At 59.8% G+C, this 18,298-nt stretch overlaps 1 protein-coding gene across 1 annotated transcript; it reads right to left on the bottom strand.

Moving 5' to 3' along the window:
- Nucleotides 1-3,883: 3,883 nt before the first annotated feature.
- Nucleotides 3,884-15,739, bottom strand: EEF1G (eukaryotic translation elongation factor 1 gamma). The gene is made up of 10 exons (XM_044426873.1): nt 15,651-15,739; nt 14,039-14,197; nt 12,507-12,570; nt 11,941-12,083; nt 10,837-10,980; nt 9,751-9,880; nt 9,132-9,318; nt 5,746-5,918; nt 5,529-5,653; nt 3,884-4,186 (listed from the first exon to the last, which is right to left on the bottom strand). The coding sequence occupies exons 1-10, from the start codon at nt 15,663-15,665 to the stop codon at nt 4,028-4,030; spliced, it is 1,299 nt and encodes a 432-aa protein (XP_044282808.1). The 5' UTR covers nt 15,666-15,739; the 3' UTR covers nt 3,884-4,027.
- Between the last annotated feature and the right edge of the window lie 2,559 nt (nt 15,740-18,298).

Raw genomic sequence — 18,298 nt, 5'->3', positions numbered from 1 at the left:
CTGCCAACTACATCTGGCCGAGAGCCCAGATTCCAGAACCAGCCACAGAATTCATGGCTGCAAGATGTTAAAAGCTTCAGCAGGGAATTTGTGATCCAGCTACGCACCCGTGCCCGTATTTGCTGCTGCCACTCCGCCCCCTAAACCCAACCTCCCGGTATTTTAATGCTCCACCACCAGAGGATTTCTTTCACAGCAAGCCAAGACGCCCTGGGACATGAAGCGATGCAGCCTCACTTAATCCACCGCTCTTGCTTTCTCGTTATCGAATGCCCCACCACTCCACATCCCTCTGATCTACCCAGACAAAGCCATAATTTTATCCATCCTGTTTTGGGGTTTGTTGCAACTGGACCTCCTGAAACGGGTAATAATATTTACGACTGAAGAAGCAGGAAGCAATAAGGTTGCACACAGCACGGATCCTTGAAAACCATCAAAAGTGCTGGGCAAGGAGGAAACGAGGATAGGCATTCCCTGGGCGGAGATGGGGAATGTCGAGGCCATCTCCGAGAAACTCTGCCTGCTGGGAAGCTAAGCATCTCACCTGACAGAAAGTCTGTGCCGATCCAAGGCCAGCTTGGCTGTGAACGGGATGGAGGATCTGATCTTATTAAGGACAAGCCACTCCACGACAGGAAAGCAGGTCCTTTGCACACGAGTGTTTCTCCTCTACTTCCTCTGCTGGGCAGCATGTGCCCCAGCCCAAGGTCGCTTACCAAGGCCAACCCTAGGCCTTTCCCCTGCATTTCCAGACCTTTGGGACTTCCACTCCCCAGCATGGGCCTGCTCAGGAAGGCTTGGAGCTGGGAGTCCCAGACAGCTTCTCAGGGGTGGTGTTGAGCCTCAACGTGGCTGGTGAAAGAACGTGTGCCTCCCCTCGGATGGCAAATCCTTCATCTAGGACCACCCCGTAGGGCCCTTGCAAGGAGAGAGGCCGCTGGGGGCACCCGTGCTTTGCACGCACAGGCTGCCGGTTTGATCCCAGCTCCTCCAGGGAGGAAGGACTTGATCGGATGGGTAATTTGCATGGCTTTAGCGGATCTATACGCATCCCTTGTGCTTTGTGACGGCTGCTTATTCTTTTGGTCTGCTGTATTCCTGGAATTCCTCTTGCTTCTGTGCAGCCATGCACCCATGTGAGAAATCCTGCGCACGGCAGGCCCTCCACGGTGCTTTGCAGCACCAACCGGCCGATCGCAACTGCAGGCGAAAAAGGCGGGTGGGAGGGCAGGCCGAGGGAGGCCGGACGCCCGCCGGATGCTCGTTCCGGGGCTCTGCTCCCGGCCTCCTCCCACCCTTGCGCTTGGCTCCGGACGATAAACACAGCGCTGCCCGTGGCCAAGCCCCACCCGCTCGCAGGATGCCTGCATGATTCACTCTTCCTGAGGGCCCCCAAGAAGCCAGATGGAGGCAATTAGCCTAAGCCGCGACCCCCTCCCCCCAGCCTCCCCACCCACGGCACCAAGCCACCATGCCGGAAAAACCCACTGCAGGTACCGCAGCAGCCCAGTGAGGAGGGGCGGCCAACTCGGGCCGGTGAAGCGGAAGGGAGGAGAGCGGGCCGCAGCCGGGACCTGCTCCTGAACCAGAGAGGGCAGGTGCCTGGCTGCCCGATTCATTCTCCCAGTGGCTCCGTGCCGTCTCCCCGCCAAGCTTGGGCCACCAGCCCCAGGCCTGCGGAGCTCCGGATGTGCCCCCAGACGCAAGCCCGGGACCAGCTAAGGCAGCCTTTTGCAAAGGCCTACGGGGGAGTTGCTGTCTGCAGGACCCGCCATAGCTTCCTGCAGCACCCCTGGAAAGCACCAGGTGGAAGTTCCCTTGATGCTTGCAACAGGGAAGGACTTGCCCTGCGTCGGGCAGAGGCGGCCAGCTCTGAGAATAGTGGGCGTTGGGGAATCGGCCCACAGCAACCAGTACCTTGCTGTGAGCGAGGGAAGGCGGTCGCTGAAAAACGGAGCAACGGATGCTCTCCAGGCCGAGAACCAACTGGCCTCCATCCAGCTCGATCTGGTTCTTGCCCAGGATCTTGGAGAGTAAGAATACGATCCTGGGGGGCATCCAGCTTATTTATCTTATTGTATTACCACCCTGAGACATTGTGAAGGGCAGGATATGAAAGCTTTACATGAAATAAATGAAAACAAGTCCCGGATCAAACTCCCAAGCAGTCTGCTGTCCTGCATGGAGCAGACAGGCCATCCCCGAGTTGTGAACAACCCCATGCTTGAGGAACAAATTCCTGTGAAGCCCATGAATTTTTAAAAGTTACTGCAGAAAATTGTGATCACCATGGAGAGGAAGTGAAAGGGGAGAGAGGAAGACCTCCGAAAAAGATCTTCCTGCCACGCCCATCCAGAGGGAAATCTGGCCAGCATCTCCTCACTGCAAAGAGGCGACACTGGTGAGGGCTACAGATATTTGGGGGTTTTCCACTTCCACAGGGGTCTTGCGCCCGTAAGCCCTGCAAATGTGGAGAGCTGAGTGTAAGTGATCCAACCTGCATGCAACACCGGTTTAAAGACAGATCTCCGCTCTCTCCGTTGCAGAGCCCATTTCTAACCTGGGGCCATTCTGCAAGCACTGCTACTCACGCAACGCATCCCTACGGGCACGACGGCTGCCTCGAGCAAGCCTCACTGCAGCTTCCTGAAATGCCATGAGGGCCAGAAACTTGTTAAAAAAATCAAGACGCCATGCACGGACGCAGTAAGAGGCACCAACGCAACATTCCGGGCCTTGCTGTGTTTCACCAGATTAGGATAAGGCGCTCTCAACGCGGGGAAGGGCCATGCCCCTTCCCGATTGCTGGGGGATCCACTGCTTGACCTCTACCAATTGCAGGCGGGGAATATCTAAACTGTTTATCCCTTGTCCACCCAGACAGGGCAGCCAGCTGTACTCTGATAATCACCTCTCTTGTTTGCTTAGGCGAGGCCTGAATCAATATAGGAGGTGTGGGGCTGTTCTTTGCTTTTACATCAGCAGATTAAAGGAGCTGAGTTGGGGGAAGAGAGCAACACCCCACGCCATGTTTCCGCGTCCCTCTGCCTCCCATGAAGAGCCTCAGCAGAGAGGCAGGGCTCCAAACCCGCCACCCCACCGAAGGCTGGGCTGAGCACACCCGTGCGGACCGCAAGGCGAGTGCCCCCGAGCCCACGGCTTTCGTGAGGCCACGGCTCCGGCAGACAACAGCGGGCCGGCTCTGGACGGGCGGCCGAACGCAGCCTCGCCTGCGGGAGGCACCAGGCTCGGTCACGCGGCCCAGGGAGGCGGTGACGGAGACACCTCCCACCCGTCACCCTGGCGAACGGCTGCCGGCCCCACCAACCCTGGCCAGCCTGAGGGTGCGGCCCAGCCCAGCTGCAGGCAGCTCTCACCTGGCGGCCCCGCCACCTCCCCCGGGGCCGAGCGACGCCGCGGCCCCGCAGAAGCGGCTGCGCGCACCAGCACGGGCTGACGCGGGGCCCGGACTGCGCTCGCAGAGGAGGGGGCCCAAGTCTCCCGACGCCCACGCGGGCTGCTTCCCCCCACTTCCTCCGTGTCCGCCTCCTGTGGCCAATTTGCTCAGCATGGGGGTGCAGGGCCGTTGCAGTGGCGGCTCCCCTGCCCCCAGGAACCTGTGGGGCAGATGCAGACGCTGCTCCTGAGCAGCCTGGTGCGATGAGGCTCCCGCGGAGCAGGAGCAGCCGGGAGAAGGCCGGGGGAGTTCCGGAAGCCGAGAACCGCCAGGTCGCTGCTTGGCTCGGCCAGGAAGCTTCCGCCCGGCCGAACGGCCTTTGCTGCCACAGCCCCCTGGCCCCACTTACGGGGGGCAGGGGAGACGGGCAGCGCCGGCGTGCCCGTTGCGCTTGAGAACAGACGGACAGGAGAGGAACAGGACTAGCACGCGCGAGCGTTTAATTCACTCCTAAACGTCACAGAGTCTCTTCTCCTGCTCGAGTCGTTCCCACCCTTAGCTGCGGCTGCCGCTCCAGAGATCTGTCCCTCGGAAGGCTCACGTCCCGTGGCAGCTCCCCGCCGGCCGTCACTTGAAAATCTTGCCCTGGTTGACGGCTTTGCCGACGTGCGCGAACGCCCCCTCCCACATGAAGTACTCCTTCACCAGCGTCTTGCACTCCTCGCTCTCCGGACACAGCTTCCTCCAGGTGTAAGACTCGTAATCCACCTGCCAGTCGGGGCTCAGCTGCGAACGGCAGGAGAGGCAGGTCAGGACAGGTGGGGGACACACGCCAGGCCAGCTCAGTGGCTGCTAGGCACTCGGCTTGGGGCGGCGGAGACTCTCGGGGAAGGCGAGGCCACGGTAAAAGCGCACGCAGGTCTGAGGGGGCCCAGGACTCCCCTTTGTTCTTACCAACGAGGAGCAATGGCCGACACGCGGCCGAGCCTGCAGGTGTCCCAACGGCGATGCAGGAGACGCGGGCGGCAACGGAAGGGGGCTGTGCAACCCCAGCCCGTGAGATCGCAGGCTCCCTTCAGGGCCCCAGGGAGCTCAGAACGGGAGGCGCTGCCCTGGCCAGGGAACAGGCGGCACGGACAGGCGCCCGCCCCCTGCCTGCTGGGCTCCGGGCTCCTGTGCCGGCACCCGCAGCGTTCCACACGCACATACGTGCAGTCTCTCAACTACTCTTGCCCCTCGACTCGCAACAAGCGGTCAGGCTGCTGCTGAGACCCTCCCCCGTGAGGGTGGGCAACTGGCAGCCCCCAATGGTCTTGGCCTGGAAGCCCCACCCAGCCCAGCCAGCACGAGGGTGCAGGAGAACTGCAGACCAAAACCTGCCGGGGGTCACGAATGGCCCACCAGCCCCGGGCAGGCGCATTTAAGCAAGCGGCTTTCCCTGGTGCAGTCGACACATTTCCATGCGTCGGATTTCCAGGAAGTCCCCCAAGAAGCCAAGGCCATGACCTGCTGCAAGGTGGCTCTGTTTCACTCCCAGGCTGCAGCGACTTGGCCGCCTGAGCCGGCTGCGGGAACCAACGTGCAGCGGATATCAGGAACGCAATTTCCCTCCCACGGGAGCGCCGGCTGCGCAAGATGGGAAGGATGTCCTCCGCTCGCCAGAACTGCACCTCCACCAAAGCGAGCGGAAGCTCTGGCCCCTCGTTCAGACAAGTCTTTCTCTGTCGGTCAGGAAAGGGTGCACAAATGCTGACAAAGCTCATGACTGCTTGCTCTGGGCACTGGCTGGGACTGCTTCCCCACCTGGCATATAAATGGCTATTTTTCCCAACTGCTTCTGGAAAGACAATGCCAGACTGAAGCTCAGAGGGGCTGTGAAAAGCCTCGAGGGAGGCTCTCCTTGTCCATTTTAATCGGCTTCTTCCACAACAGCCCGAGGGGGAAAGCCCCATCTCACAGGGCTGTGGTGGGGCAGGGAGAGGAAGCCACTTTGAGCTCTCTGCAAGAAAAAAAGTGGGGTATAAATCTAATAAACAAACACTGGCCTGAAGCTTCCCCACTCCTGGGTTTCTGCCAGTTTATGCACATTCACACGCCCGTGCCCCAAGATGATGGAGCCCCGACTCACCGGAAAGGCCAGCTCTTGCCCCCGGAAGACCCAGACGCCGGAGATGCTGCTATCGTTGTTGGTGCCGAAGAGGATGACGGATGCAAAGGCGTTCTTGCGGAGCTTGTCCAGGCGCTGGAACATGCCTGCGGGAAGAGGGACAAGCTGCTGCTGCTGGGTCCGGCCGAGCGACCAAGCCTGAGGGGAGGGCGGGGGACGAGGGGGCGGGCGGCCTCACCCGTGATCAGATTGCAGCTCATGAAGGTCTGTGCCAGCTCTTCGGGGAAGCGGTACTCCGCGTACCAGATGGACCAGCCCTCCTTGTCAAAGTGCTCCCAGAAGTGGGGCAGAGCCACGGTGGCCGTGTCTTCGTTGGAGTACTTCCGCTTGAACTCGTCCATGACGAAGGTGCTGCAGCGAAAACAGACGGGCGCCACTGCTCGCTCTGCCCAGGGGAGGCACCGTTCGCGCCTCCGCGGCAGGTCACCTGCTCGGCCTCCATCGCCATGGGGCCTTTCCAGCCAGCGCTTGCGAAGGGCATGGCCGCAACGGTGGATGGACCAGCACAGCCCCGACGGCCCCAGACCCTCGGACGCAGGAATCCCGGACGCATTTCACTGCGCCTGCGTCCTCTTTCCTCCGGCGAGGAACCCAAGACCGCCTCGCATTTGCCCCCCCCCCGTTTTCATCCTTGCGACAGCCCTGTGAGGTTGACCTGAGATGGAGCGACTGGCCGGAAGCACCCCAGCGGGCTCGCTGGGAAAATGGCGCGCGGTGTCAAGATTCCCAGTCCAGCCCTCTGGCCACAGACCAGTTCCAGGCCAAGCAGAGCGCCAGTGGGGCACTCGGGGAAAGGAGAGCGACTGTGTGGGGCCACCACCAACAGAAGCCTGTAACAGAGCCGTCATTGCTGCTGGAGCAAAGAGCAAGGCCGCCCAGGACGGTCCGACCCCCAGGCACGTTTCTGCAGGCAGAGAAAGCCCTCGCAGTCATCTGGCCCCAAGCCACTGGGAATTGAAGGGTTGGGGTCCCCTCTCCAGGCCACCAGGCCTTCCGCCCCCTTTCCCCCAGTTCTCCTCCTCCCGTGCTGCCCAGCACAAGGCTCTCCCTGGAACTGGTTCTTCCAGGAGGCGGGGATCATGTGGGTGAAAGGCGCCGCAGCCTCATGACCCGCCGGATTTGGAAGCGAGAGCACCCTTGGTTGTGCCTGGCAGGGAGCGGCGGGGCGGGGGCGGCTCCTCCCGACAGACAAGCCAGCCACTGTTCCAGACGGCACTGGCTCACCGGGCGGCTCGTTGCTGCAATGGCCGAACTGTTGCAACGCGGCCAACGTCGGCTGCCCGCGGCAGTTGCGAAACACGCTGTGCGCGGGGCACAGAGGGACGGCGGCTCAGTCATGGGGCGCGCTTTGCCCGGGGAAGGCACCCCTCCCCTTCAAGCAGGCTCGGGCCTGGATGCGGTTTCGTCGCCTCGCCTCCCCTACGACAGACGACCGTGACCGGGGCCCTCGAGCGCCGGCCGCAACGGGAACGTGCCCGGGCTCGGCTGGCGATCTGCAGCAAAGGCCGCCTCCCCCACAGCCTCCCCCGCCCCGGCTTGCTCCTCGCAGCTGCACACACGCTGCCGAGGGCCCCGGCTTCTGGCCTGGGTTAAAAACAGAAGCACCCCCTCCCTCCCTCCCTCCTGCACACGTTTCTCGCCAGCCCAAGTTCTGCAAAACAAGACCCCTCGGCCACACTCACGGCCGGCCGGCCTGCCCCTCCCTCCCTCCCTCCCTCCCACCCACCCAGTGGGGAACGCGCGCACCCTGGCTGGAAGGAAGCAGAGCAGCTGCCCCAGGCACGTGGCAGGGCGTGGCGGGGCGGGCAGCCAAAGGCGGGCTCTGCTGCCCCCTGGCGCCCGCTCCCGGCAGCGCAGAGGCAGCCCCAGCGTGCAGGGCCGCCTCTGCCGGGAGGACCGCCCAGGGTCACTGCTGAGAGGGCAGACCCGCAGCTGCCCCCTCCCAGGCACGGCTCCCCGGGGGAGGCCATCCCGCTCGGCAAGGCAAAGCCAGAGGCAGAGGAGGAAGAGCGGCTGCGAGGGGGATCCGTCCCGCGGGGGATCCGGAGGCAGAGCAGGGCTGCCGAGGACGGGCTGTTCTGGAGAGCTTCCATGCAGGAAGCCAGAGACGGCCGGTGGCCCCCAGGCGCTGCCGCTCGTCTCCAGGCGATCCCACACCTGCCTGAAGCCAGCCCCGTCTCAGACGGGTGAGGTGGCGTGTCGAATGAGATGCTGTCCCCGAGACAGCGCTGCCCCTGACTGAGCCCCACTTTCTCTGGGGCACTCCCCGGGCCCAGGTTTGCCACCCGAGGCCTCTGTGGGGGTAGCACATGTCCCGCCGGGGGGGGGGGGCACATGCAGCAAACGGTCCGCCACTGTCCACAGCAGGCTCACGTAGTGGAGGAAAGGGTGGCTTTGCAGAGGACGCGGAAACCTGCTTTCGTTTAGCAGCAGCTGCCGCGCTGCCCATCGAGAGCGGATGCTGCAGACGCCTCTGGCCAGGGGCTGCGCGAGGGAGCGGCTTCCCGGGCCATGGCCAGGAAGAATCCAGAGGGTTGGGCTTGCTGCTCAGGTCCCGTGTGGCCGGGGCTAGTCGAACTTCTTCGGTGGGCAGGCAGGGAGAATCCAGAAAGCTGCCTTTCACCCACCCTATTTGATTTGGGAAACACCCCCCTGGCTGAGGCTCGCCTGGAGCAAGCCGTGGGGTTTTCTGCACCAGCCAATTCCCCCCTTCCTGACCCAGAGGTTCAATCCTTAAAATTTTCCATCTGGGGTGGAGCTGACCGAACAGCTGCTTTTATTTTCCGCGGATGCTACTGTTGAGTGTCACATCTTTTGCTTGCAAGATTTATTTTCCGCCTGACATCCACTGAAATGCTCAAGTGGCCAAGAAAAAAACAGGAAGGGGAGAAGGAAGGAACAAAATGAAGAACTCCGTCTCCAAACAGCTGGGCTAGTTTAGACTGGGAAGCTTGTTTCAAGCTCCTTTCAGCAGCTCTGGAAAATGCTGGGACTTCAGTTCCATCCGGAATCCTCCCAGAGGTTCTGCCCTCCAGGAGACCTCTTGACCAGGTGAGCCAGTAGCTCTCCTATTTTTGGTAAGTTGACGCAGAAGCATTTTCTACTTAATGCCAGAGCAGGGTTCCCCAAGGCACGACTCTGCACATCTGAGGAGCGTGCAGCCCCCTTCCAACTGGAGACGGGAGCCAGAGACCCTGGCCGTCAGGCACCCGCGAGACGAGGAGCAGGGCTGCGGGGAAACTGGCTGCCGAAGGCCACTCTGAGAAGCTCCTGTGCTGAAGGCAGATCCCGAGCTGCAGGGGCTGCGGAGCCCATCCTGCTTTCAGGGGGACGAGTGGAGCATAACTGCTCCGAGTACACACAGTACCGGGGATTGTGGGAGGAGGAGAAGGGGCGCCCAAAGGCCTGGCCTTGGCCACATGGATGCAAAAGGTCCCCCTGCCTTTCAAGCAGAGCGGAGCCAGGCTTGGCCGAGACGGCACCCCGTTCCCTGGCACGTGGGGCCCCGCTCCGAAAGCTGCCAGGCGGCACCGCAGCACCTCCATCTCCATCCCGTGGACTTACCTCTTGGGGAGGTGAGCAAAGGGGTCTTTGGATTTGGGCTCGGCCGCCAGAGCTTGCTCGCACTCATCCAGCTCCTCCTCCGGCTCCGGCTTCTTCTCCTCCTTCCTCTCCGGCCTCTTCTCCTCCTTCGGCTGCTTCTCCTTCTTGGGCACATCCTTCTTGGGCTGGTTCTCAGCAAACCTCTTGGCTGCAGGAACAAGGAGAGCGGCCAAGCTGAGAAGCTATTCAGAGGCAAAGCGCAGGACCTGCGGGCAGAGAGCTCCCAGGTCTGTCTTAGGCATCCTGAGGCAACAAGGTCTCGGGGGAGAGTCTGAGGAATACCACCCTCGGATCCCACTGCCCGGCCACAGAGCAGCAATCTGACTGTGGCAAATCTCAGATGCCACAGTCTCCCTGCAAGAACACGCTGTCGTGAGGCCCTGGCCATCTCTTCTGCCACTCAGAGCGCTTCTTTTATGTTCGTCTCTAAGTGAAGGAGCCAGCCACTAAAGCTGAAAACTTACCCACGGCAAGAATAACCACAAAAATCAGGGCCCCGCAAAAGAGCATCCATGAAAAATTTAAAGACTAACAAAGATTTAAAGGCTAACAATTTAGCACGAGCTCCCTGTGCCTTTACCATCAAACTGTGCCATCTTCTCGCACAGCTTCACTTCTCCCAGGACGGCCTTGAACTGTGGCTGGTTTATGCAGGTCACAAACCAACGATTAACATTTTCATAAGCTTGACGGAAGGACGGCTCCAAAACCTGGAGACAAAAAGGAGAAGAGCGGATTGGGTGATGCACATGTGTGCCCATAGCGGACCTCAGCTGCAAGAGCCTGTGTCCGAAATTAGCAAATACACACGAAGTATTCACACAGAGGTACAGCACGGGAAGAGTCACTGAAATGAGTGCATTGCGGCCAAGTGCCACTCAAGCCACACCGATGCAAGTGATGGATTCTGTTCCGCATGGAATGAACACTGGGTGTTAGCCAATGTACCCTGCATGTAACTGAACCACTGTTTACAGCTACGTGGACAAGCGCCAAGTCTGTCTCCTGCCCCTTTCTCTGGTGTGGCCAAAGGGTCCCAAGTTTGACCATAGGGAGTGACTCCACTTGGTTTAAAAGCAGAAGTGAAGCCGTGGCAGAGAAGAGGAGGGAGAACGGCACAAAAAGCGGGCCCTTTCCCACAAGTAACAGCAAGTTCTTCAGTAAACAGAACTGAAGATGCTAGCCTCGTCCGAGGCACGACAAAGCCCCACTGGGTTTTCTCTCCTTGCAGCGTTCAGAAGTGCGACGTCCCCCACACCGAAGCTAGGAGCCTGCCCTTCGGCATCACCGGCTGCTAACTCCGTCCAAGTCTGGCCTCCGGGCTGGAGGCCCAGCCAGCCGAGGGGCAGAAAGGAAGAGGCGAGCCAGCTCTCCATGGCTTCTCAGCTGCCAGTGGGTCACCAGAGACGCGGGCCCTGGCCCCCAAATGTCTGGGGGGCGCTCGCTTCCTTGGCCACACACCTGGCCCCACAAACCCCCATCTTTACGGGCAAGTGAGAGCAGACGAGGCAGAGCTGTGACTGGCCAGAGAAGCGGCTCACGCCTCGCAGAGGCACCCTCTGCACAGTGCCAGCACTTCGACCAGCCGCTGCCCCCAGGGAGCCTTCGCCAGGGGCACTCCCCGCAGCCGGGGGAGGGGGAACGGAAAGACGGCCGGACGGCCCACCTGCTTGTACAGCCAGAGCAGGGTGCAGACGACCGTGATGTCAGCCAGCGTGACACGCTCGCCCACCAGGAACGTCCTCGTCTTCAGGTGGGAGTCGAGGAGGCCCAGTATCCGTTTCACTTCCTCCTTGGCGAGCTCTGTGGCCTGGAAGGGGGCAAAGGCAAAGCGATTTCGCGCTGACTCCCGAGAGGCGGCGGTGGCAAAACTCCTCCTCCAGAAGGCAGGCAAGGGATGGTCCCTGCACAGACGCATGTCCAGATCAATGTGGGAAACCAACCGCGAGGCAGAGCACGGGGCAGGTCCCCGCGTGAAGCCCAGCTGAGGCCATTGCAAGCGCGAAATGGAGCCCCAGGTCTGCATGCTGCTACACCAGCAAATTCCATTCGGGGTAAAGGGAAAACAGCCACCAGCGTGCTTCCTGGGGCAACACCATGAGAACTGCCGGGCCCCTGGGAAGACGCAGCAGGACTTCTAGCCCGGCTGGGAAAGGGCTGTTGGGAGCGCCTTGTTACAGGATTATGGTGATTATATAATAATCGGACTACATACACCATACAGGAAACCCCCATATTTGCCACTGCAGTCGGTGGTTTCACTTAACTGCAGTTGACCACTGCCCCAAAAACTTAAACAGAAAAAGGCAAGGAGAGGGTTAGGGTTAGCCACCCCCACAGGAAATGCTCTCCCTCCCGGCTGCCCCCCCACCCCCACCTGGCTCACAGCAGGAGGAGCAACTTGCGGGAGGCCTAGACGCATTTCTGGTACTCCCACTTTCACAGGGGTCCTGAGCCCCTCGCCCCACGAATGCGAGGGTCGACCTCACAGAATAGTGTTTGCGACGACCCACACTTCAGGCGCCTGATGGCAGCCTGGAACCCATCTCACGTGGATACGGGAGCCTCCCTGCATCGCATTAGACACACACAAGCCGAGGCCCTCCAGGTGCCTTGGACTACAACTCCTGCGATCCCCAGACGCCTGCTGGGAGGGACGCCTGGGAGCCCTAGTCAATGGCACCGAAAGGGCACTGGGCGCCCCAACTCACGGCAAAACTACCAAGCAGTCTGACTCGGCACAAAGGGGCTTCCCTCTCGGGCCACTGACCTGCTTGTTATACTGCATGATGCCAAGAGTGGGGAAGACCCAGGTACTCGCCGGGGGAACGATGTCGCTGTCGGCGAAGCTCACCCACTGGATGACCTGGGCAGCTGCCTCCTTGGACGCTCCTCGCAGCTCTTCGTTGCTGACTGGGGCAAGGAGGCAAGCGGACACGACAGGATGCAAGTTAGGGGCCAGAGTCTGGAGCGAAGCAGAACCGAGCCGGGGGGGCCCAAGAGCTGCTCACGCTCTGCCTCCTGGAGTGAGCGGATCCGCTCCCGCACAGTGGTGTCCGCAGCAGAGCAGCACGGGCCCTTCTTGAGTGCTGGTTGGCAAGGAAGCAGACGGGGCAAACCAACGAGCCCATCCATGCTCGAATCCAGCCCGCCAAGGAGCTCGGCACCTGTAGGCTTCAGCACAGGGAGGCCCAGAATCCCTGCCCCCAGCCCCGACAGGCACCCAGCCAGGACACCCAGCCACCTCACAGCCCCTGCGGGTCCAGGAGCTGCTTGCCAGGCCCTGCTCCTGATGCCTCGACCACTCCCTCCCGGGCAGGAGATCAGGGCGATTACCGTAGTGTGCAATGGCATTGCTCTCAAACACGCAGAACCCATCATCCGCTTCGAAGGCTGGCACCTATGAAGAAAAACAGCCTCTCCTGAGCTCCCAGCCAGACCCTCGCAGGGGTCCCACGTGAGGGGTGCCAGAGCAGCGCCTGGGAGCCCCTGCCCGAGCCTGATCCTGCCCCACACAGAGAGGCCTGCGGCAATCCGGAGGGAGCCGCAGCATCCCAACTTGCACAGAAACCAGCGTATGGCGCTCGAGGCTGCCGGCCGCTCTGCCCTCCACCAGTCCTTGGGACACAAACGCTGCTCCCCAGACGCAGCCACAGGTGGGAGGGTGAAGAGCTGGGCTCCACAAAGCCACATCTCCCAGCAGACCAATTTACTAATATGTCTGGGAAGAATCCGGCTCAGCCTTACTCCCTTTCTTTCCTTTCCCATCGGACAGTTTGCACCCCCTGCCCAAGAGACCTTTCACCAGCAGGCCAGAGTGGCAGACCTGAAGAGCTTCCAGAGGAAACAGGCAGGTATCCATGCTTGACCTCCTGGGATTCACAGAAGCCCGGCTGAGCTGGATCAGTGTGCGAGGTCAGCCACAGTTCCCAAAATTGAGTGGCTGCGTTAATACACCACCCCAATGGCTTACAAACATTAAAACCCCACCAGTCCTAAACAAACTGGCCGCACCACGACCGAAGGCAGGCTCTATAATTAAACGCATGCAAATGCCTACAAAGCAAGCACAGGAACGGTCCCCTTTATTTTAAAAAGCACACACCTTCCCTTTGCAGGCTGCTCTGAGGCAGCTGCCAAGAGCCCTGAGCTCCGAGCGGCTCCTCGGGCCAGTTTCTGCCTCTGCCGCCAGCCGGCACACGCTCCCGAAGCTACTCCTGGAGCTGAGCGCCAGTCTGAGGGCCCGTAACGCTGACCGATGTTGCAGCGTCGTTCCAAGTATCACACACACTGCATGCAGATCGCTTTGCACACGCTGCGCGACCATGTCAATGCTGCACACTGTGTGTTCCCGTGTCTAGGGAGCGTAACGGCTCTTTTTGGGCCGCGTGCTAGACTTCAACGACAGGGCCCCTGGTGCGCTCCCGAGCCAACGAGCGCTCCCTGGGCCTCAGCCTGGACCCAACCAGGGCCCGGCAACAAGACAGCGAGCTGCACACCTGCTCACAGACAACGGGGAAACAGGGCCTTTTTCAAAACTAAGCATCACTGCTCCAGGGCATATTGAGTTTTGGCTTTAAACCTGACTCTTCAATTTTATACTAAAACTATTATGGTGTTTCACTGCTATTTGTACTTTTATATTGTATTTCCAGTGCTGCTGGAGACCATCCAGAGAGCTATAACTATTGGCCAGCAAAGACATAAAATAACAACAACAACAACAACACAACGGCAACCCAGCCCACCATGTTAATCCAATGCCTGGAAAACTGGGAAGAGAGCAAGTCATTGAGCCCAATTCACCGACTCAAAGAACGAACAAACCCAAAGGGCGGGCAGAGAAGAAGACAGGGTCAGTGACTCACCTTTCCCACTGGGAATTTCTTCAGGAACTCTGGGGTCTTGTTGGTCTGCCCAAAGTGGAACTGCGGGGGAGTGCTGAGGACTTTGATCTTGGCACCACTGTACTGGGCAGCGATAAGGGCTTTGAACGCCCGCCAGTTCTCAGGATAGGTATAAAGGGTCTGTAAGAAAGAAAACCGCATGAGAAGCCAGGCTGACACAGCAGCCGGTCACCCTGACCACCAAGAGGGATTCCTAACCTAGCACATGAAGCCTTCCCTTCCAGAGAAATCCAAAATTATCTTGAAGTCAGCTGCAGGAGGAGCAGACATAACACTTTATAGTGGCAGGCAAAGACACAACATCTGAGATCGTCACTGCAGCTCAGCGCCGCCGATCTTCTGACGCTGCAGCACTGACACTGCAATACCTCCAGGGCTTCCCCTCCCTTCCTGAATGCTCTCACCGCTAAAAATAATCCCACAAAGGCCACCGTCCGTCCATCCAGTTGCCTCCACTCACTCTGAGCCTCTGCTCAAAACCACCCTGGAAACCAGGCCTGTTCCTTAAGCAGGGCCACACCCACCAAGCAGAGCACTCAGGAATGCTACGCTGAAGCCCGGAGGACCCCCCACTGGTGCGTCAAACCACAGCAGCCCCTCTAGAATGCAGAAACTGGGCCTCCACTGCTTAGCCACCTGCTGTGGGTCTTTCCCAGGCCTCACCATACGACTCGCAGCAGTGACAGCCGCTGGCATGCATATCACGGGATCTGCTCGCACCCCGTGGGCCCTCCCCATCTCCCCTAAGAAATGACTGTGCATTCGACAGACCCTCCAAAGCCCCCCACTTCACAAAGCGGAACTCCCACTCTCTCTCTCCAATGACAGACCCTCTCAGGAACCCTCCCCCCGCAGGTCAGCCCAGAAAGCACGGGGCATGGGCCACAGTGGCCAGGCGATGCCTCTACCGCGGCCAACCTCTGGGCCCCCATCCAAAGCTCGAGAGGAGCTGCTTGGCTTTTAATGCTCGGCACAGCTTCCACAACCTGCGGATGCCTCCCACTGCCCCCCAACAGACATGGCCATGGGGTGCTCTGGGGCAACAACAGTGGGCCTTCTGCTGCGGGGTTGGAGTATGCCACCAAACCAGGGCTCTCGCCGCTCAATTAATTAACGGGGGGGGGGGAGTGGGTACTGTAGTCCAACGCACCTGGAGGGGCACCAGGTTGGGGGGAAGCTGATGAAACCTAGTTCCCCGCTGGCAGCCTCCAAGGAGCCCCTCCAGCGCTCCCCCAGCCCCCCAAGCGTCCCAGCCCCATAACCCCTACTAAAACGGGGGAGGCGTCATGTCCTCCCCCTCTTCAACCGGACCTTAAGCGCCACAACGGGGCAATTTCCACCGAATGACCGGAGGGGGCGGGGCAGAGGGAGGCGAGAGCAGCCTCACCTTCGCACCCGGGGCCCTCTGCTTCGCCGGCCGCTCGCCCCCAGGCGCCGCTCCCCACTCATATCCCACCCCCCGGGGGGCTGAGGCCCTCCCGTCCACGTCCCCGACCACCCGGGCCCCTCCGCCGCACTCCGAAGCCGGATGCAAACGGATGGGACGCGACCCCTGCACCAAAAGCAAGCTCACCCCGGCCGCCGCCATCTTAGCGAGGAGAGGAAAAGGAGGAGCGTCGCACGAGGCGGCCGTAAAGCGAGCCTGCGAACGCCCGGCAGGGGAGCACGACACGCCTCGCGCGCCGCGCGCCGCTTCCGTATAATACGTCACTGGAGAAAGGCGGTGCCCTCGTGACGACACGGGCGGGGCGGGGAGCGCAGAGCGGAGCAGCAGAGCCGCCCGGGCGTTATTTTATTTTATTTTATTTTATTTTATTTTATTTTATTTTATTTTATTTATTTAAAACATTTCTATGCCGCCCCCATTGCAACAAAGCCTCGGGGCGGCTCCCAACATCCGAAATAAAAATAAAAATACAATCAATAATTTAAAACCTGGTACGATCTCGGCAATATATATTAAAATCTATAATGAAATAATAATAAATTAACAGTTAAATAACTTTTAAATAAAGGTCTTCGCCTGGCGCCGAAGAGCAAATAATGACGGCGCCAGGCAACGTTTGATGTTGCAAACGCTGCCGTGAACGTGCGATGCTTCGCGGCGGTGGCTGCTGCATGCGAGGCTCTTGCAGGACAGGGTCCAGTCACGGACAACGCGAAATGCAGAATTTCTTGCTGCCCAAACCCGGGAAGAGCGAAATCCAGGAGAAACAAAACGGGAGAGAGAGACTCGAAGCAGAATCCTGAGCACGTGGGTTTCCACAGCCCGGGGTGGTGGCCGGGGGCAAGATTTTGCTCTGCTGTTCTACCATAGTCCTAAAATTTGAACATTTATATCATGTTTATCATATTCCTGTACTGTATGGAATATATTGCTGTGGGCTTTCCGGAGAAGCTTTGGCAGCGGGGAGGTTTAGCAGCGCGATAAATTGAGAGCCACTGTGGGGCAGTGGGCAGGACCGTGGCGCTGGGACTCGGGGGTCGGGGCTCAAGTGTCCACGCAGCCATGGAGCCGGCGGGGTGGCTTGGGGCCAGTCACAGCCTCTTGGCCCAGCCTACCTCGCAGGGTTGTTGTGGGCATGAGATTTTGAGCAGCAGGAGGAGAGGGACGTAAGGATGGTTGCCAGTGGTCTTGACTGCAGAATCACATGGGCATGTCTTGCACCTTGGCCTTTTTGGGTTTTCTGGACCACTTCATCCCTTTTTAGTTTCCTTCCACAAAAATTACATTAAGGAGGAACAGACGGGGGAGCGGTGGGGGGCGGGTAACGATCCCATGCACATTTAGACAGAATAAAAGCTGCCGGGTGGTGGGGCAGCAGTGACAGGAGCGGGAGAAAGACGGAGGCCGGCGGGCAAGGGGAGGTGGCTGCAGGCAGAGGGAGGCCAGGCACGAAGGGAGCGTCTGCACAGCGCTGGCGCTTGGCGCGGATTCCTTCCCGGGGGCGGCTGTGTGCCAGGACCGGCTCGCAAGAAGGAGAAGAGCCATCCCGTGAATTTCAGGGCCTGATGGATGTCAGGGCCTCTTGCATTCTGGTTTCAGGGGGCTTCCTGCATAAACTCTGCCTTGAAACACCTAGGGAGGGGGGCCCAGTGGCTGGAAGCCACAGCTCTGCTGCCCCCCTTCGCCATGGCCCCCCAGCAGGGTTTCTGCCCCAGCCGTGCTCTCTGAGCCGTGGCAGAGTGACATTCAGACTGCAACGGATGTAGGTGGACATCTGGTTGCATCGAGACCCGGGTTTATTTCGCGTAGATGCAGGGCATGGTACCAGGCACCCGTCCCCTGCAAAGGGGCTCCCCTTCCCCGTCTCCCACCACCAAGAACGCCCCAACTTTGCTCGCACAGCCAGGAGAAATCCAGAAAGGAGCAATGGAAGATTCGGGACAGCAAAGGACGGGCCTCTCCCACTGGTGCGCAGGCAAGCGATGGAGCCCACTAGCAGAACGCGACCATCCAGGTGCTTTGCAAGGGCGACCTGACCAAGCAACGCGCAGGAGTCCGGAAAATCGCAGTCGCCGGCAGCTTTTGGAGAGGCGCTGCGGGGAGGCAGCATCGCATGCGCCCCTGAAGACGCTGGCAAGGGGGATCGGCGTGCGCCAGAAATGGCTCGTGTCTGGAGCTCCTGGGCACGTCACTCACTCCCTAAGCGCTGCGGAAACCCCGTCGCAAGGGCCAAAACCTTGGTCCTGGGATTACCACAATGCCAGGAAGAAGATGAAGGAGAATTCTTTCTGCCATAGCCTAGCCCTGAGTGAAGTGCAGGACTGACGGTTGCAGCTCCCTCCACTGCCGCCGCTGGCTAAGTCAGGCCTGCAAGAATGCACACTAGTATTTATTGCTATTTATTCTGTTACTATCCCGCCCACAGCTGGAGCTCTGAGAGTTCTGCAACAATATAATACTGCTTTAATAGGATGACAGCATTTTATTGTGAATTATCTATTCACTTAATATGGTCAATAACGTTTTATTGTTAATCCTTTTCATGTCCGTGCTGGAATGCGCTTGCCCATGGACGGCTCCCAAATGCTGACGGGGCATCTTCTGACTGACGCGGGAAGTTTTGGACTGCGCTTGGAGCACCGGATGGCGTCTGGGAGGAGGTCCGCCCACCATAAAAGAACCTGAAAAAGAGCTCATAAAACAAAGATAAAACTGAAGTATTCTCCTACAAGGAACTGGAAAAGGGCCGGATCACATGCCTCCTACAGGTGATG

This window comes from Varanus komodoensis, unplaced genomic scaffold, assembly GCF_004798865.1.
Source record: "Varanus komodoensis strain SLA01 unplaced genomic scaffold, ASM479886v1 scaffold189, whole genome shotgun sequence".
Taxonomy (NCBI): Eukaryota; Metazoa; Chordata; class Lepidosauria; order Squamata; family Varanidae; genus Varanus; species Varanus komodoensis.
Note: the sequence above shows the minus strand (reverse complement) of the source record. Positions and strands in the feature narration are given on the sequence as shown.